At 37.6% G+C, this 19,796-nt stretch overlaps 3 protein-coding genes and 1 pseudogene across 3 annotated transcripts; 2 read left to right on the forward strand and 2 right to left on the reverse strand.

Moving 5' to 3' along the window:
• Window positions 1-345: 345 nt before the first annotated feature.
• NAR1 (ferredoxin hydrogenase) lies at window positions 346-3,641 on the forward strand. Its single transcript, XM_089627441.1, has 11 exons — window positions 346-527; window positions 692-762; window positions 917-1,070; window positions 1,240-1,426; window positions 1,573-1,699; window positions 1,786-1,963; window positions 2,072-2,121; window positions 2,196-2,367; window positions 2,646-2,772; window positions 2,864-2,955; window positions 3,052-3,641. The coding sequence occupies exons 1-11, from the start codon at window positions 402-404 to the stop codon at window positions 3,202-3,204; spliced, it is 1,437 nt and encodes a 478-aa protein (XP_089483567.1). The 5' UTR covers window positions 346-401; the 3' UTR covers window positions 3,205-3,641.
• A 3,524-nt stretch (window positions 3,642-7,165) lies between these two features.
• On the forward strand, window positions 7,166-8,759 carry LOC149385448 (uncharacterized). The gene is made up of 3 exons (XM_089626938.1): window positions 7,166-7,406; window positions 7,990-8,146; window positions 8,463-8,759. The coding sequence occupies exons 1-3, from the start codon at window positions 7,404-7,406 to the stop codon at window positions 8,507-8,509; spliced, it is 207 nt and encodes a 68-aa protein (XP_089483064.1). The 5' UTR covers window positions 7,166-7,403; the 3' UTR covers window positions 8,510-8,759.
• Window positions 8,760-8,936: 177 nt separating this feature from the next.
• On the reverse strand, window positions 8,937-11,287 carry LOC149385449 (structural maintenance of chromosomes protein). The gene is made up of 5 exons (XM_089626936.1): window positions 10,536-11,287; window positions 9,953-10,171; window positions 9,663-9,761; window positions 9,458-9,562; window positions 8,937-9,365 (listed from the first exon to the last, which is right to left on the reverse strand). The coding sequence occupies exons 1-5, from the start codon at window positions 11,094-11,096 to the stop codon at window positions 9,153-9,155; spliced, it is 1,197 nt and encodes a 398-aa protein (XP_089483062.1). The 5' UTR covers window positions 11,097-11,287; the 3' UTR covers window positions 8,937-9,152.
• A 325-nt stretch (window positions 11,288-11,612) lies between these two features.
• Window positions 11,613-12,774, reverse strand: LOC149385450 (serine acetyltransferase 1, chloroplastic pseudogene; annotated as a pseudogene).
• Between the last annotated feature and the right edge of the window lie 7,022 nt (window positions 12,775-19,796).

Here is a 19,796-nt window from a genome sequence, read left to right on the forward strand (position 1 = left end):
AAATGGAAACGGGTACGAGTCAGGCCGGATTCACCTATTCTATTTTTCCAATTCGGTTAAAAAAATTGACGCATTACCTAAACCCGTTTACCCGAAGTTTTAAAGCGGGACGAGTATAAATAAACAAGCAGAATAGTGGACCTATCGTTTATTTGCTTCATGTTTTCGGGTACCGGGTCGCAATCGGATGGACCGTTACCTGTTTGTATTAATAAAAATGTTTATATCTTTCACCGCCTCGGGGAAAAATTGACCTGCCGAAATTCCGTCTCCATATTTCGCTCCAAATCAAGTTTGTTGCTACTAAAGCCCCCCAAGAACCCTAAAAACTTCCTTAGACTCCAATTCTGAAAATCGTTGTTTCTCACAGAAATTCGAATTTGTACTCCTCTAATTCGACCATGGAAAAGTTCTCGCCGGCTCTACGGATTAGTGATCTGAGCGATTTCATTGCTCCTTCTCAGGGTTGTATAGTCTCTCTCAAAGGTCTCAATGGCTCTTCAGCGAAGCCTTCCGAAAAACCTCAGGTTCGAATTTGGTTTCTCATTCTCCTGGTTTGTTTTGATTCGTATTAATTACGACCTTTTTATGTTCTAATCATTTTGCTAATGAAAAAAGTCGGACCTTTTTCTGCTGGACTTATGTGTGTACAGTAAATTATTTACATGAATATTTTGACTCTTGTTTGAAGGTTTCGACTTCTAAAGACCTGTTGAATGACGAACCTGTCAAAATTTCGCTTAAGGATTGCTTAGCATGCAGGTAATTTGTATGTTAATGTTTTTATGATATGCGATTATTTTCAATGAAAGTAATTTGAAATCCGATTAAGACTTTTGCATTGATTTTATACTGATATAACTAGTAAGAAATAAATACAAGTACCTGATGTTGAGGATTTCATGTGCCGTTGTAGCGGGTGTGTCACGACAGCAGAGGTGTTCTTGTTAGAGAAGCAAAGTTTGGAGGAGTTTCTTTCAAATGTTGAGACAGGGAAGATTATTATTGTCTCTGTTTCTCCACAGTCAAGAGCTTCGCTTGCGGTGCATTTTGGTATTTCACCACTTCAGGTGAGAGAAAATATGTCTCCACAGTCACAGATCTCCCTGCTTTTTAATTTCCAGTAGACAGAAAGAGATTGTGAAACAGCTCTTGGTTGATTGTGTTATTTGATTCTGGAGCGTGATTAAGATCTCGGCATGTAATTGTTTTTGGTCTGTTTGTTCTTATGATTTGTAGGTGCTTAAGAAACTTACAACGTTTTTTAAGTCGTTGGGTGTGAAGGCGGTGTTTGATACGAGCTGCAGTAGAGATTTAGCGCTTATCGAATCTTGTAATGAGTTCATCACACGATACAGACAGAGCCAGCTAGTTGACAAGGAGCAATGTAAATCTTCACTGCCAATGATTTCTTCGGCATGTCCAGGTATTAAATACATGGACTAATAATGGATTTGTTACACTGTCACAGTCAACATTGTAAATTAAGTTTTTTTTTTTTTTTTTTTTTTTTTTTTTTTTTTTTTTTTTTTTTTTTTAAGTAATCTCGTCCCCAATCTTATTCTACTACAGGTTGGATATGCTATGCTGAAAAACAGCTGGGATCATATATCCTGCCTAACATTTCTTCAGTGAAGAGTCCCCAACAAATAATTGGAGCTATTGTGAAAAAGCATATTGGTGAAATAATGGGTTATAGGTAACTTATCTTATCACTCACTCTAGTTGGTTTTTATTTACTCCCTTACCTGAAGTATGTAAAATTGGCTAATGTGGATTCAACAGGCCAGAGGAGATCTACCTTGTAACAGTCATGCCGTGTTATGATAAGAAGCTTGAGGCTTCTCGGGATGACTTTGTTTTTCGACCCGAATCTCAGGGCAAGGCTAATGGCAATGAAGGACCTATGATTACAGAGGTAGACTCAGTGTTGACGTCGGTGGAAGTTTTGGAACTAATTCAGGTCTGAACTCTTGTATCAGAATCGCAACCTATTTCTTTATAACGCTTAGTTTTTTTTTCTTCTTCTTCTGAAAGATGTTAATACGAGTCTTTGGGTGGTTCGTTACAGTTAAAAGGAGTCGACTTTGAAACCTTGGAACAGTCTCCCCTTGATAGCATGTAAGCAGTAGAAATTTATAGCTTTCGTGTTTGAGTTCCTACTTACAAAATTGCTAATAGTCCGGTTCTTGCAGGTTAACAAATGTCACCAAAGAAGGGTTTTTGTATGGAGTCTCAGGAGGCTCGGGTGGTTATGCAGAAACAATATTTAGACATGCTGCGAAAGAGCTATTTGGGAAAACGATTGAAGGTCCTTTGGAGTTCAAAAGGATAAGAAATTCAGATTTCCAGGAAGTTACTTTGGTGGTAAGTTTTTGGGGATTTTACTTATAATCGGGTACTTAGCATAACGTACAGATTCATTCATAACTTTGGCTGCTTTGGATTAGAATCACACCTCGTGTACAAAGAGAATCTTTGAATCTAGAGACGATCAGTTCGTGATTTATTTCAGTAATATGAGCTTAATTGTTTGATTTACTAAAAGCATCCAGTGCATGTGCATCGCAATCGGAAGTTTGTTTGGGGTACATTGACCGTGCAACACATTCATGGATCACCGATAATTTCATTTCTTAATGCAGGTTGAGGACAAAACAGTGCTGAAATTCGCACTATGTTATGGATTCCGGAACCTGCAAAACGTTGTTAGGAAAATCAAAATTGACAAATGTGATTACCATTTCCTGGAGATCATGGCTTGCCCGTCGGGTATTTTTTTCTTTCCAACGTCATTAGTAATGTTAGTAAGTTTTGAGTTTATTGGTTCCATTAATAACTTGATTGATATGGACCAAATTAGGTTGCTTGAATGGTGGTGGTCAAATCAAGCCAAAACCAGGGCAAACCGGGATAAAATTGCTTCAGTCATTGGAAACTGGTTATATGGAAAACGTGAGTGAAAAAATTTCAGTATCCCATCCTGGAATGAGTCTGATACCTGAGTGCTATCTTAACAAGTGACTTGTTATCGTCGTTCAATTTCTGCAGGTTATTGTAGCGGATCCTTTTGAAAACCCTATTGTGAGGAGTTTGTACGAGGAATGGCTCGAGGAACCGGGATCAGAGAAAGCTAAAAAACACATGCACACAGAATATCACCCTGTTCTAAAAAACATCACTTCTCAGCTGCACAATTGGTAAAAGGTAAAACGAGGAGCTTCGCTTGTCCACCAAAACTTCACATTTGCTGTCAGGGTTGCTAGCTCTCGGAGTCCAATTTTGATTAGGAAATTCCAATACTTTTGTTCAGTTTTCACGTATATAGCTCGTGCATATATTTTGAACCGTCTTAGATAGGACAGAAACAAGAGAAGATGACGATATATAGTTTCCCGAATAAGTCAAGCTTGACTGCATTTTGCCTTTCTTTTGCTATTTAAATTGTCTTGATGCAAAATTATTTCCTTAATTGTATGGTTGGGAATAATGCATATACAATAAAATATTAAAACAATATTCCCGCTGTTTGGTCTGTCGATGTTAACTTTCGCATTTCTACATTATTAGATGAACTGCATTTCAAGTTTTGATGTATTGAAACGATTGAGAATAAAAATATAATTATGTGAATCCAACTGCCATAAGACTACGAAGACTTCACAACGAGAACTATATTGTAAGAGCATTTAGTCGAAGGTATTTTGAAAATTTCAGATGGATAGTCCTAATTTTTCTTCATATAAACTATGAGCGCCAATGTATGTTTTTTTTTTTTTTTAGAAGAGAGAATTGTAAACATACCTCTTGTTTTAGGTTTTTTTTGTAGGAGAATTATAAACATAACTCCCGTTTTAGGTTAGTGAAGACTTTGCGAGAGTGAATTACTATAAATACTAATATGTGTATTACTTTATTATTTGCGATTTCAATTGTTTGTTGATTAGGTTGAATTTTGGGGCTCAACTCTAGCGCATCGTGTATCATGGATTTGATCAGGTTTCCTACAAAATTGTCCATTTGTTTGAAGCAACAATTAAAATCTTGCATCTCGCGGTCGTACCGCACTTCTAATTTTGAGGTATCTCGTTTTATACCGTGGTGTCCCGTGGTATTTGATGAACATTCGGAGTATCTCGTACCGTGTGGTAAACCGCATTCCGCGGGATATACCGCCCAAAAAAAGGTATTCCGCGTGGTATTTAAACAACTTTTTAATTAGGATTTTGTTTATATTTAGGATACACAAAAATTAAATTTTAAAATAAAGTTTTCAACATTTCACACATAGAATTCTAAATAGAGTACAAATCAATACACATTTAGATCAAATTAATTACAAATTACATCTAAATCAACAAAATAAATATTTAAATTCGGATTAAAAAAAACTCATTTCAAAACAACAACATCAACATTAACATCTAGTTATTCAAATAACTACTTAAATTCGGATTATAAAAAATCCATATAAAATTAAGTGAATAAATACTCAAAAATTAAAATCTATGTCTTCTTCTTCGTACATCATAATTTCATCAACAAACATTCAAAAATCAACATCTAAAGTCTAAACCGGGCGGAAAATTCATTCAAAAATCAATTAAAATAAAAAATAAGACCTGAACACTTACCTCGCGGAAATGGCGGAAAACGGTGAGATTTGAGCAGAAATAGACATCCGGCGGACGGTAAATGAAGATCTCGCGCGAAATCGAGGGAGACGCGAGAAATATGGCGAGATTTCGTAGGATTTAATACACTTCGCGAGATATTCACATACCCCTCTCGCGCTTCTTAAAAACGCGAGATCTCGAGCGAGATTTTAATACCTTTTTTCAGCCACTGACAATAGTATTTTCAAAGTTCTTCGTTATGCCATCTTTTTTCACGACAGAAAAACGACACTCCTAACTAGAAAAACAACCCAAATCGCTTTGAAAGCTGAGCAACAAAATAGAGGCCTGAGCCTTAAATGACTATGAAGGCTGAGCAAAAAAATAGCTTGGAGGACTGAGCCTCAAAACGACACTGAATGCTGAATCTCAAATCGGGTCTGAAGGCAGCCACAAAAACGGCTCTCAGTTCTCTCTTGCATTACCAATAACCCGTCGTGCGTATTTAGATGAAAATTCTTGGGCAGACACTGTCCAAAAAGTTTTTCTTGGAATTTGGGCTGTCCAAATTTCAAAATAATTAATATGGACAAATTGGATGGATCCTTTATTAAATTGGAAAAGTTGGACAGATTCCATATTAATTCGGATTTCCAATTTTCCATATTAAATTTATTTATTTTTTTAATATTTTTGACCATTGATCCAAAGGCCAAAATTATTTGTTCATTTTATTACTTTGGACCTCTAAAATATTAAAAACAATTAAATTTTAAATCAAATTATTTTCTTCTTATAAATACATCCCATTAACACTTATTTATTCACACATCTCTCATTTCTCTCTCAAATTCACTCATTTCCCTCTCAAATTTACAACAAAGTTTGAAAAAAAATGTCATCTTTACACAACACATCTTCTCCTTCATTTGAAAATTTAAATTTGAATTTTAAATTTTGTATTTTTTTGTGACACTTTGTATTTCTCATTTAGTTGAATTTTTTTTATTCGATAAATGATGATGTTATCATATGATTTATATATTTGTATTCATATTTATATGTTTTTAACCGCTCAAACATATTTTATTTAAGTTTTAAAAGAAATTTCTTTATTTTTTACATTTTTTTTCGAATTTTTCCATAACTATAAAAATCTTTCAAACAAATCCCTTAATATAACATTGAAAATAATTATTTAAAAAAATATGAAAATATGAAATTTCCTATTCCATTCCAAATTTTGATGGAAAATAAATTATGGAATCCATAGAAAGTTGGAATAGAATCTTCATTCTCATAAATAGTTGAATTTTTTTTTTTTTTTTTTTATGGAATTTGGACAATATGGATGTCCAAATGCTCAGGATTGTACATCATACCAAGAAAACATCCTTAACGACCTGAAACCACACTTTTGAACAAGAAATAGGTTCAAAACGTCTTATAAATACCACGTGAATAAATGAGATGACAATTGAGACATGCTCACAAGGCAAAAACTATGCCAAACCCACTTATCTCTGAAATTTTCTCAAAATATACCCACCCCAAGGAAAAATAATGCTAGAATTACTCCACGTCTCTCAACTTCATTCTTAAAAACACACAAGAGATGAACAATCTTCTTTCTTTCTCTCTATCATTAAAGGAGAAACACTTCCTCTTTCTCATAATCAAGAGAAACTCTCTAACCTCAAAACCCAAAGATGAATGATTTACATATCTTCTCTCTAGAATTGAAGAAGAAATATGCTCTCTCTCTCTCTCTCTCTCTCTCTCTCTCTCTCTCTCTCTCTCTCTCTCTCTCTCTCTCACAGATTTCCTTTCACAAACAAAGGCTACAATTATGCAATATTACATTCACTCTAAAAAAAGTCTAAGTACTTGAGAAATCTAATTCTCATGTTCTTCACTTAATAAGAGGAACATTTCTTTATATCTCATCATTTGTATCTTCTCTTTCAATTAAGAGAAAAGAAGAGCACATAGAGTCACATCACCTACCTCGGTTTCTTAGGGTCTCCAACGCTGTCGTAATGCTAAGAGATATTCTCTATTCATTACGATTCTTTCGGAATTATGGAAAATTTGACACTCGCAACTCAAAATCGATACACATCACAAACTCGCACTCTGACACATGTCTCGTAAATGTTATCCGAGAAATCGTCACAATTTTATTAAAAAAAATGTACAGGCTATGATAACTCACAGTATCAAATCAGATTCTTACCTTGTTATTTCGATAATCAATTTGAATAGCTTACAAAATAGAAACGTACTTATAAAGCACATACTTAGCACCATCTATTTTATTGATGTATAATCAACGGAACGTTGTATCTTGATTGTGGCAAATGTAAATAAGGTTCTTTCTAATATGTTAATATCATATTAACATATAACTGAAAAAAAAAATTGTAATAAAGAAAGATAAAAAAAAAGACATGAGTACCAAGGTTTTTGGGTACAGGTCTTATGTTAACAAAGGCAGCTTGGAGGCGCGAAAAACGCAATTTAGTCAACCGTCAAAGTGTTGTGAGCAAAAAAGTCATCCGTCAAAATGAAAGGGTAAAAATGACATTCACTTTGTTTTTGGCATATTTTTTTATTATTTTCTCGTAAGTATGTCGTGTGAGGAAGGCCGATTTATTTGCCCAGGTCAGCGTCTTTCCTTATATTTGGCTTTGGAGGAAAGAAGTTTGTTTTTCATTTTTGAGAGCCAATTTCGAAAGAGGGTTTCATTCTTCTGTCGCCAAGGCAAATACCAAAGAAAACGCTGGAATGGTAATTACCCTCGAATTTTCTTGCGGTGTCGCTATTTCGTGTTGTGTATACAAGTATTGTATGCTTACATTTGCTCGAGTGAAATCAAAATTTGACAGCTTTCCTTTTGTATGAATATGAAGCTGTTATTCGGATTTCAGACGAAGTTAATTTCTTGTTCCAAGTCCATGATATTTTATTCAATTTTCTCTCTAGTTCTCTTTTTAATGTCTATTTTGTTTGAAAGCTGATTATTTGTTAATTTATTATTCAGAATCAGCTTGCATGCAGTTTCTTTTTTTTTTTTTTTTCCTTTTCTTTTGCTGCTTGCTTGAAATGAGAATCGACGCGCTTCTGAGTATATTTATTGACTAAAGTACATATAATAATTGAATTATCGTCCTGAAAATGAAACCCTGAAGCTTATGAGATTACTTAAATTGCTAATTCGACCAAAAAAAAAAAGGGAAAGTCATTTCCCAGTCAAAGATTTGGCTCTTTATCTGCGTACTAAGGTGAATGGCTCTTCGGAAAAAGCCATATCCCTTACATATTAATTTTATTATTGTGTATGACTCTTATTTGATTGTTTAAATAATGACAGACGACCTCAAAGCGAGTTGCAGAGAAGAAAGTTAAAAAGTTTCAGAAGAACATAACAAAGAGAGGATCGGTGAGTGAAAGCTCACCAAAGAAGGGACGTGACTACCCAGTTGCCCCAATCCTCATTGGCTTCTTCGTCTTTGTTGTCATCGGATCATGTAACTTCTCTTCTTTATTTCTCTCCATTTCGCTAAATAAATCATCTTACCATGATATTCATTAGTTCATTCGCTTATACAACGATCGTCCATGGGTTTGTCCTCAAGAACAAAAAAATGCTAATTACATTACCTTTGTATCAGTCAGAACTTATGTCATGTGGGTTCTTGAATTCATCTGTAAATATAACTTTGTCTCTGACATTGGAGCTTAAGCATACTTTTTATACCACATGATTTGTGCTGTTGTATTTTGTTTCAAAAAACCAATAGTTTGCTTTCTTTCCTTTTTTTTTTTTTTTTTTTTTTTTTGCAGCCTTGTTTCAGATCATTAGGACAGCCACAAGCGGAGGGATGGCTTGAGGAGAAATGGCCTTTGTGAAAGAAAATTTGCAAGGGTGGTTAAGAGTGTTGTATGATATTACAGTATGTACCACTTAAAAAGCAGTTATAACATTTGGGTCACTGCTATGTGAGAAATATGTTGTAGTGCTGGTTCCTTTTATCCTATAATGGTAATTAGATCTTGACACTAGTTAACAAGTTTGGTAAGAAATGTTGAACGTTTGTTGCTTCATTGTATAATAAATAAACCATCTTTCTGTCAACTCAACTGTTGTTCCATTTTCAGCTATTTCATTGATATAGTAGCAGAAATACTTGTTTCGGTGAGATTTTTAAAACAATCCACAAATAATGTATTTGATTGAGCTGATAGGTAAAATCATGACCAAAAATAAAGGAAATCGATATTAACGAATATTGAGTAATGACTCGGGTAAAAAATTGGTTGACCTCAACAGAACTTATTTAGGCTATTGAAAAGCACAATTTACAGCATGTAAATCGCTTTAAAAACAAATAATCACAATCACATTCCAATGCGAAGTACCTTGAAACTTTCTGGCTTTAGCTATATAGTATATGAAAAAAAAAAAAAAAAAACAGGCCGATCAAGTGCTGAATCATGGCCTAGAGAGAAAATATCAGCAAAAATGAGAACAATTTAAAAGAGTTTATGGTTGGTTTGTCTTCCATATGTGCATTTGGGTTCACCGGATCTTCTCGCTGTTTGGGAGATTGTACTTCCTGATTTCGAGCTTTGATGACAATCAGAACTCTTGGACAATTTCCGGTTGAAGGAGTTGAAGCCAAACTCCTTTTTGACTTCGGACAAGATTTTGCCCCGAGGAGAATCGTATCCCATTCTCTCGAATTCCTGATATATTATACCACAGCTTAATCAAAAACTTATAAACGCATAAGACTGAATAGTGATGAGGGTGATAATTGCCATGATACTAAAATTACCTTAGATTTAGAACTAGAGTAATAGGGCGTCAAGCAGGGATTCAAATCTTTGAGCAACATGTCATCGGGACTTGCAGGACTAGCCGGATCGTCCAAGCTAAAGTCCTGAGTGGAAAGAACAGGTATTTGTTTTAGAATAATTGAACCTGACCCGACCAAAAATACTTCTTAGAAAATTGAAGCAGGTGATATAATAATGACTTACCGAAGAATTGGACGCGTCGTTGTGACTGTATCTTGGAGTTCTAGGAGAACCGCTTTGACGATGAAATTCTTTCTTAGCCGAGTACTTATCGGCCTTAACCTGTTGAAAACAATAAGCATCTTAAATCTACATCCCTACCATTATGAAGAAAACAAAGAGCAAGTGCATGTAAAGTTAATCATTATTATCTTTTCAAATTTGGATTCTCATCATATTTGTTGGAGATTGAATTTCAAAGCAGACGTAACACTATCGAGTGAGCTCTGAGAGAAACAAGATCAATGTTATACCTCTGCGAGATCTTCAGCTAGACATTGGAGCTGGCCTGTAAGAGAAGTGACTTGTCTTTGAAGTGTCGGGATTAACTGTTTTGCTTGCTTCAACTCCGAGCTCTGCTTCTCTAACACATTTTGAAGCTGAGTGTTATCAACTTCAGGGAACAATATTGCATTCTTCAAAGCCTTGATTTCTTCCCTTTGCTTTAGGCACAAGTCCTTCAGTTTCTCCACCTATTCATTCCCAATTAACCAGTTAAATAAAGACTACTTAACTGAGAGAGAGAGAGAGAGAGAGAGAGAGAGAGAGAGAGAGAGAGGAATTAAATAAACCCATGTTTAATTACTTCAAATAGAAACTATATCCCAATTACTCCAATAAAGACTGAAGCTTTAGAGGATTAAATCTGATCTGTGGCGTGAATCAATGATATCGAATTCTTAGCTGAACCATTATGTTTAGTTAAATATCATAGTTACATATATCTTTCATTTTTGATCAATTAGTTCCACAATTCTTGGTTTAATATTGGCAATAGAAATATGGTCTTAAAATTGAGCACTAATAAGAAAGGAATCGAAAATAGAAAGTACAGACCTCAGTGTTCTTGTCTTCGAGCAAGGACTTGAGATCAGAGATCTCAATCTCCTGATCCTTGGTCAAGCTCAACAGTTCTCTCTCGCTCCTCAAAACCATGGCAAGAGTCCTCGTGTTTCCCTTCACCTCCGTCAAGGCCTTCACTTCCTTGTTCCTCTTCTTCTCCTTCTCCGACGACGAGGACGACGAAGGCGTTCCCTTCCCGAAGAGCTTCTTGTGCATCGTCGTGAAATTGGAGCCTTTCCTCGCCGTCTTTTTCAGATCCTCAGCGATGAAGTCCGACGGAATTACGAGACACGTCCGATTCTCCGCCTTCGTCTTCGCCGGCAAGGTGGACCGCTTCTCCATGAACTTCTTCACCATGGCGGTGAACGTCGGTTCCGACGGCTTGGACTTGGGCTTGGAGAGATCGGCGGGCTTGGCCTTGACGAGCGCGCGTGAGGACGACGTGGACTTGGGTTTGAGCTCAGCGGAGGACGAAGGGTCGGAGAAGTGAGACGAGGTCGAGGACCGAGTGTCGTACGAGCTGTACCGCGACGAAGCTTTTCCGAAAGACGCCATTGTTGCTCTCGGAGAGATCTAGACTAGAGAAAACGAATAAGAGACGTTTGGTTGATTGACTTTGAAGAGCTCAGATTGAGAGATAGAGAGGTTTGAAGAAGAAGGGACACGTGGCGGGTTTTCCAGGCGGGTTCTGTGGCGCTGTCTGAATTCAAATTTTTATGTCACCTTTGTTCGCGTGGGTCGCGCTTCTGTGCTTTTTGTGATAAACTTTCTCTGATTTGTGTGAACTGTGATTACGAATTTGCCCATTCCCATCGGATTAAATTACGTAAAAGCCTGGGATAGTGTTGGCGGGAAGATTTTGTATCCGAATCCAAACGGAGCGCTTACTAAAACGACACCGTTAAGAACCATCGGGAGGCTTTTCGTCGTTTAGTGCTTGGACATTATGGGTCCCACTTCCATTAACAAATCTTTCAAAATTGTGACTTTTTATGCGAACTCACTCTAGTTGACCAAGTAATTTAGTGCGACTGATTAAAAAAAACAAAGTAATTTAGTGCGACTAACTCGGAACTTGAGTTTACTTTATAGTTTATGATTATGTAGAGAGCCAGAGCGTTACAATGAAAAAACAAAAAAATGAACAACGTATAAATACAATACATGTTTGTTTATTACCCATATTAAAACAAAATGATGTCACCAGAGAGTGACTACATTACATATCTTTGACTTTGACCCTAATTCTTCCGTTCTATCAACCGCGCCGGATTTCCAACGGCGGTGGCGTACGGAGGCACATCCTTAAGCACGACGGAGCCAGCTCCGATCCTCGCCGAATCCCCAACCCTAACATTCCCCAAAACCTTAGTCCCAGCTCCGACGAACACCCCGTCTCCGATCTTCGGATGCCGATCGCCGCCGACTTTCCCGGTCCCGCCAAGTGTCACACTGTGTAGAATCGTCACATTATCCCCAACCACGGCGGTCTCTCCGATCACCACTCCGGTGGCGTGGTCGATCACGACGCCGCTCCCGATCCTGGCACCGGGGTGGATATCCACCGCGAAAACCTCCGAGACTCGGCTCTGGATCAGAGCCGCCAAGGAGGCTCTGTTTTGGGCCCAGAGTTCGTGGGCCAATCTGTGGGCTTGGATCGACTGGAAGCCCTTGAAGTTGAGGAAACAGTGCGCGTGGGAGAGGCACGCCGGGTCTCGCTCCTTCGCCGCCCTCAGATCCTCCCTCGCCGCGGCGACGATGGAAGAGCCTCCGTCTCCGGCGAGGACGCCGAGGAAGAGCTCCCGGAGCGCCGTCTCGGATATGCTCGGACTGCTCAGCTTGGCGGCCAGGAGATTCGCGAGCGCGCTCTCCAGCGAGGCGTGCGAGAGGATTGTCTTGCAGTAATGGTGTCTCAGGATCGGCTCTCGTTTCGCGTCGGAGATTGCTTCGTCGAAAATCTTCCTCCATATCGGATCGTCGTCGTTCGGCCGGGGAAATGCGAACTCCGCCGAGAAATTAGGTTTGCAGAGTTTGGAGAATCTACAAGAGGAAGTGTTGATTCGGAGATTACAGACTTTTTCAACGCTACAAGCTCCCATGACTGATTTGCTCTATGTCGTGGTGAGTGAAGCGATATCAGAAATTCCTGATGCCATTGGAGACTGAAGCGAGTGTTTATATAGGTATGTGTGTGTGAGTGTAGTGCTCAATGGTGAAAAACGAGAAGGTTCTTAGGCAGTTACTTTTTTTTAGATTTTGTGGTTGCAAAATGCGTGTGACGTTTGAGATGACGATTGGTGTTTGTTTTTGGTGGTTGGACTGAATAATGGAGGAAGAAGTAGGACTTAGACAACTCAAAGGACCCAAAAGTCAAAACTTATTTCAATTCAAATGCTTGCCCAACACTTCAATTCTTTCATTTTTTTTAACCCACTAATATTATATTGGGAAAATAACACATTTATACCATGTGTTTTAGTGAAATGTTGAGTTTAACCCTCGGTTTTCAAAAATGTCGAGTTAATACCCTCTGTTTAACTAAAATGACGAAATTATACCATCTGTTTAACTAAAATGACGAAATTATACCCTGAAATGAATAACAGCGTCACAAATATCCCTTTCATTGATATTAACTCTTATATAAGAAAAACCAAATCAAATCTAAATCAGTGCCCTAACTTCCAAATTCTCAATTTTGATATAAAAATAGCCTTAAATTGAAATTAAATAATAAAACTCATACCTCCTAAGAAATGACTTCATTCCGTGTTCGAATTGTAACTCTAAATCCTGGATACTCTGTTCGAATATGCGATTTTTATGACTATCAACTATCGATGTTTACCCCTTTGCCTCTTTCTGTGTTCTTCACGATTAAGAGACTGTTGTTTATTTTTTAGTTTTTAAATAAATTACATATATGGCGCGAATGAATAAAGATAATTGGTGTTTATATATAAATATTATAGTCAACGTCAATGAAAAGTCAATAAAAAGAATATTTGTGACACTGCTGTCTATTTCAGGGTATAATTTCGTCATTTTAGTTAAACAGATGGTATAATTTTGTCATTTTAGTTAAACAGAGGGTATGAACTCGACATTTTTGAAAACCGAGGGTTAAACTCGACATTTCACTAAAACACAGGGTATAAATGTGTTATTTTCCCTATTATATTATGCTTCATTCCATCCCGCTCTTCTGTTTTTACGTATTATAAATCGCATACGTTTCTATTGATGAACATGAATGATGGGTATGGTAAGGGGGCCATGGCCGTATGGGTACATATAAAACATGATCTTCTCTATTCTAAGAAAAAAATAAAATCAGGATGGTAAATAAAAAGCTCATTTAATTACAATATATTACTCACTAAAGAAATATATGTTACAGTTAGGATAATGTTCTCTTCTAATTTTGCTAATTGTCTTTCACACTTGATCCTTGATATTATGATTGAAAGACTTTGCTTCATGTTTACCATATTTTGATAAGAAATGGTATTATTCACTTCTAATAAAATGGGCCAAATTTTTAAAAAAGTCAAAATTTGTTTGAACATTGAAAATCGGCCAGATTTGTGAAATCGAGCAGCTTGCTTGTCACTAGTATTAGTAAATTTATCCCTATTAACAACAAGTGTTTGACCACTATTATGCTAGAAGATAAGGAATAATTTCAAAATTATGATCATTTAGAAAGAAAAAAAATTAAATCAAAATTCATTCAATACTCTATATTCCAAAAGTACGATCACAAGATAATAAGAGAGATACAAATTTTTGTTACCAAAATACTCTTCGTCATTAACCATATGACACCTATTTTTTTCCTCTCTCTCGGGTTCTTCCTCGCGCGCACAATTGAGTTTTGTTCTTCTTCCTCACAGTCATTAGACTGTTTGGAGGCGAGGTAGGATTTATTTTTACTCTTCATATGTATATTGTTCTTCATGTTTATTTGATTCTTCCTTTTTATAGTTTAAGTTTAGAAATCTTCATTAAACATATGTTTTATGAGAAATTAATTGGTATGTGAAATTAAAACTACACTTTGAGGTATTTGTTTTTAGTTTTTTTTCAAATTGGGAAATTTTCGTTGAAAATTTATTGATATTTTTGTCGATAAACTCATAAATAATATAGGGGAAATTAGACTAGTAGTCCAATAGCTTATCATTTTCCCGAGTGATTGACCTCTGTACGATGGACTGTTGAACTGTCTTTTCGGGGTGCTTCTGGGAGTTCGACTCATTTCAGCTCGCCTACAGCGAACTTGGCTGTGAGCAGATCCTTGACCAAGCGGCAGTCCTCTGTCTTGTGATCGTGGTATTTATGATGAACGCAGTACGCGTTCGGATCTCTAACCCACGTGTTCGTTCTCTGGGGGAAGTTACCATCTGTTTTTCAGTCTCCAGCAATGTTAAACACGAATCCTCCTAAATTTCTTCTTCCCTTGAAGGGGTGATGTTGTCCGTGCCCTGTTGGCCGGCTCACTTATTGTTTGTGTACTTGGTTGGCGTCGGTGCGTGGGTGGAACCCTTGTTGGAACCAAATTTCTTTGTTAATGCTGCCTACTCTTCTTTGACGATGGCCCAGTTTGAGGCCTTGGGAGTGCGTCTTCGATCATGGCTGGACGGTTGATGATTAGTAATTCTCTGAATTTTGATTCGTACCATAGTGCGTTCTTCAGCGCGGCTATGCCTCATGCGTTGTTGATTCCATTGACTTTGGACAAAACCATTTCGAAACGAGTCATAAAGGTGTGCAGAGATTCTCCTTGTTCTTTATGCAATCCCTAGAGGTCCGCATCCGAGGATCTTGTTTCAACGAACATTGAGTAGTGTTTCAAAAAGGTAGTAGAGAGCTGGTCGAAGTTGTCTATGGAGTTCTCCTTTGAGCTTTGAGAACCATTCCAGAGCTAGACCAGATAAGTGCTCGACGAAGAAGCGACAATATCCTGCTTCCTTCTCATCGAGCCTGTCGATCTCCGAGGTTGTGCTAGTCGCCTGTTGCACTCGGGGATTGACAACTCTCAGTCCCGCCTCCGCTTCTATCACAGACCTCTTAAGCTATTCGACTAGGATGGCCACATCGGGCATGTCGTCGATTAGTACAAACTCTTGCGATCTCATCCCTAGATTAGGGTTCTGATAAGTTAAGATGATATTTGAATTTTCAGTTCGCTGGGGAGCAGCGCCATTGTCTACATGTATTCCCAGGGGGTTGTTTCGATCTAGGGGTCGAGATGAATTTGGATCAACCGTCGGAGCTTTGGATTGACCGTCGGAGCTCCCCAAAAAACGGCACAAAACAGTTGAAGTCGAAAAATTGAAATCAAAATAGTCACGAAAAGATTGACTTGTTATATTTTTTTGGGGGTCTCGAATTCACGTTAACGATGCTCGAACTCAAGAACGGATGATGAAAAAAGATTAACACGAAAGCAAGAGATTTGAATAAAGGAAGAAAAGCTCAAAAGGCCCAATCGAGATTTAATGGCCTCTACAATAAGTTACTAAATAGATTGACTTAGATTTTAGAAACGTGATCATTGCATTGCAAATTAACTTGGGAGGAATAAAAAAATCCATTTTGCAAATCATAGTCTCATTAATTAGTAAAAAATCTAAAACGTTACCATAGTTAAAATATTGTTGATACAAATATCATATCATAAAATCTCTTGAGCGGCCACTTTAAATAAGATAAAAAAGTATTTAAACCTTAATTTCCGTATCATGAATTTATGTTAGTAATATTTCTTTTGGAAATGTTGTGTGGATTTATGAATTCGTGTTTGCAATTATTTTCCGTATCATGAATTTATGTTAGTAGTACTACTATATCATGAATTCATAAATCCACATCCTTTTTAAAACAAAATACACACACGAAAAATTCTATAAAAATCCACTAGCAAAACTATAGTAATATCACTAGCAAATCTTTCTACCAATCAAAATGGAAAAAATGTCACAATCACTAACCAATTCTGCTATAGTAGTATCGATGTTACTCTTCCAAACATTCCATTCCGGTGATTCTAACAACCCTATCGGATTTTCCATGAAGATGATAATGAGAGACTCTCCTGCATCGCATCTACACCCCGAAAATCTGACCAATTGCAAAGACTAGAGAGACTGGTGGGATTCTCCCAAGCTAGGGATAGGTACTTGGAGATTTCAACCAAAAGTAGTTGGAGTAAGATTGATCCTGAAAACGACGTTGTGATGGCTTTATTCCGGGAATCGTTCTTCTACTTTGTGAATTTTTTGATTGGGGAACCCCCGGTGGGCGTGTACTTGGTTATGGACATCGGCGCTTCTCAATTTTGGACCCAGTGCCTTCTTTGTCTGCAGTGTTATTCACAATCCGTCCCTATTTACAATTCCATCGCTTCTTCTACTTAGACACTGCTTCCTTGTACTTACACTTTGTGCACAGCTAACCCTAATTTCCCTATTCATACTTCTCTCCATAATTTTCTATCACTTTCTTACACAAATGATAAAATCTCTCTCTCTCTCTCTATAACATACTTTTTTTGTTCACTAATTCTTTAATAAACCATATTACTTATAAATATATAATAATCTGTATATCTATGTATTGAAAAAAATATATTTAAAAAGGAAATTCATATATACTAATTAGGGTTGAGAGATTTTAGTTTCTTTACAAAAAAAACATGAATATTGTGAAACCAGCAGAGAGTATAGCACAATAGTAAAAGACATCTACAATGCGTGTGAGTCTCACGTTATAGTGGAAAAATGAAAACCAAATATGTACATCATATGAAATGAATGACTCAAATATTTTTTTTTTTAATTTATAAACATGTAATAATTAAAAAAAAGGCTCTTGAGCGTTGTTCCAATGCCTAAGAAACAAATGCGTGTACAGCGTGAGATACGACAGCGGAGAGATCTCGGAGGGCGTGGTGGCGGCAGAGACCATCCGTTTCCTGCGCAGAGACACGACCGTCGGCTCCGCTGCCAACATCATCTTCGGCTGCTCGAAAACCACCACAGGCTTCCAGAGGCTGGCCAACACAGCCGTGGGCGGTTTCATGGGCCTGAGTTGGGCCCCGGAATCTCTGGCGGCCCAACTCGAAAGCAACCGCCGCAGCTTCTCGTATTGCCTCTCTTCCTTCGCCCTCCAAGCCACCGTCCCCAGCACCCTCGCCTTTGGTGATGCCGTCCCGGCCCCGCCACCACACCTCTTAGCAACCCATTTTCTCCGAAAGCCCGACCCGGACAACCACCACTTTTACCTCAACCTTCTCGACATCACCGTCGGGTCGCGGAGATTAGGATTTCCTCGGGGCACGTTCGGATTCTTGGGCCGCGGGAGACGCGAGGCCGGTTTCGTCATCAACTCGGGTGTGGCTTTTAGCTATTTAGCCGATACGGGCCGGATCTACCATTTTTCCCGAGTCGAGGCAGCTTTTCGAGGGCACTGCGAGCCCGAAGGGTTAGTGAGGACCGCGGTCTCGGGCGGGCTCGACTCGTGCTACAGATATCCCGACGGGTTCGACCAGTTTGTATCCATGACGTACCATTTCGAAGGGGCTGATTATGTCGTTGACGCCGTGTCGGGTAATCTTTTCGGGAACGACATTGACATAAAGTTTTTGTGCATGCCTGGTCTCAATGGGGGAAAGATTTCCATCCTCGGGGCTGTGCATCAGCAAAACATTAGGGTTGTTTATGATGGTGTCGTCAATGAGCTTCAATTTTACAGTGAAATTTGTAGATGAATCAAATTTTAGTGAAACTCTTGCTTAGTTAAAGTAATATACAACCTTTTCATTTTTATTAGAGCGTGTATAAGTTATATTGTGAATGATAAATACTTGTTTCAGTCACATTTTTTGTTTAATCAAGCAACGATGACAAATGACACTTACAAGCAAAATCTCAATTTTGGCCTCTGATCAAATGCGAAAACTCACGTCTAACAACTAGGGAGTCTAAAAGTCTTTTTTTTTAATCGCAGTGTGTATCATTAACATTCGTCATTGGTCACATATGACGTTGTTGACAACATTGCGCTTTCTTACACAAGCCAGAGATTAGAGAGTGCCAAGTGACACTCCATTTTTTTTAGGAGTGACACTATTGACCAAGATTACATGATATATTAGCAATGCAAAACGCATGTGACACTATTGTCCAAGATTACATAATTTAGAATAAATGCTAAGGGGGCATGCATTTCTGCAGCCCATGAGGCTTGAACCAATGACCTCTCCGTCGAGATATGTGCGAGATTACCACTAGACCAAGCTAGCTATCACGACACTCCCTTTATTACACATACTTAAGCTTGTTTTATTTTTTGGGTACACATTAGTTATAACTTATAAGTAGTTCACCTCATTCGTTTCTCCTTGATCTGACTAGTTTTCTATACAATGCCACTTTTGTCTTTATTCGCAAAGCATTCCTATAGGGCAATGTGTATCTTGGATCAAACTCCAAATCCAAACACTATTGATCTATGAGTAATTTTGGAAGAATTTTCTTTTATTATATAAAAAGGACACATCTATGATCACTTATGACAAATGTTATCGCTAAAACTTAATGATTATGTGACAAAGTTATCACGAAGTAATCGTATTGATCATTTTTAATGTATAAAAAAAAAGTTAATTTTTTTCAAAGATACGTCGATATCCCGACCCCTCTTGACATTTTACCGTCTTGCAAAGAAAACGACACGAAAATGTTGTGTTTGTCAAATGATCGTCAAAAGCCACTCTAGGCACGTTGACCAACGATATCCATGCAAACATGCACAATGATTCAACTAGCATTGAATGATGAGAAAATATCGGAAAAATAAACTCTTTTTACCCGGTTCCAATATTTGGCTTTCGAATTGCCTCGCCCTCTTTGGTTACGAGACAACTAGCATTGACATCTCAAATAGATTTAAGGTACATTCATGGTCGACATAATGTTGTGCCACTTCCTATGGATGGTTACTTTATGGGACCGGGTCAGATAAGTTTCTGGACAATGATGTTACTGATGTTGGTATACAACAAGAAGAAGCAAGGACAAGAGTGTAGTGAGGAAAACCAACGCTGAACATGCCAATACTATAATCATGATGACCAATTTTCTCTTACGAGTTGACATATGTATTTTGTTCACGTTATGTGTTGGTGTTATCTATTTGGCTTGTTTCTTTCAATAATATATAATTTGAAAGGAAATGCCAATTAAATGA

This window comes from Urtica dioica, chromosome 9, assembly GCF_054948205.1.
Source record: "Urtica dioica subsp. dioica isolate 48M chromosome 9, U.dioica_male_clone48M_v1_H2, whole genome shotgun sequence".
Classification (NCBI taxonomy): domain Eukaryota; kingdom Viridiplantae; phylum Streptophyta; class Magnoliopsida; order Rosales; family Urticaceae; genus Urtica; species Urtica dioica.

What these genes read in the sequence shown, in the direction of transcription:
- LOC149385448 (XM_089626938.1), top strand. An exon ending in CTTTGTTGTCATCGGATCAT is followed by an intron (nt 8,147 to 8,462) that starts GTAACTTCTCTT and finishes TTTTTTTTGCAG; the next exon opens with CCTTGTTTCAGATCATTAGG.
- LOC149385449 (XM_089626936.1), bottom strand. Translation starts at nt 11,096, where the DNA reads ATGGCGTCTTTCGGAAAAGCTTCGTCGCGGTACAGCTCGTACGACACT. An exon ending in TAGCTGAAGATCTCGCAGAG is followed by an intron (nt 9,762 to 9,952) that starts GTATAACATTGA and finishes TGTTTTCAACAG; the next exon opens with GTTAAGGCCGATAAGTACTC. An exon ending in ACGACGCGTCCAATTCTTCG is followed by an intron (nt 9,563 to 9,662) that starts GTAAGTCATTAT and finishes CTTTCCACTCAG; the next exon opens with GACTTTAGCTTGGACGATCC.
- NAR1 (XM_089627441.1), top strand. Translation starts at nt 402, where the DNA reads ATGGAAAAGTTCTCGCCGGCTCTACGGATTAGTGATCTGAGCGATTTC. An exon ending in AGCCTTCCGAAAAACCTCAG is followed by an intron (nt 528 to 691) that starts GTTCGAATTTGG and finishes TCTTGTTTGAAG; the next exon opens with GTTTCGACTTCTAAAGACCT. An exon ending in GATCATGGCTTGCCCGTCGG is followed by an intron (nt 2,773 to 2,863) that starts GTATTTTTTTCT and finishes GGACCAAATTAG; the next exon opens with GTTGCTTGAATGGTGGTGGT.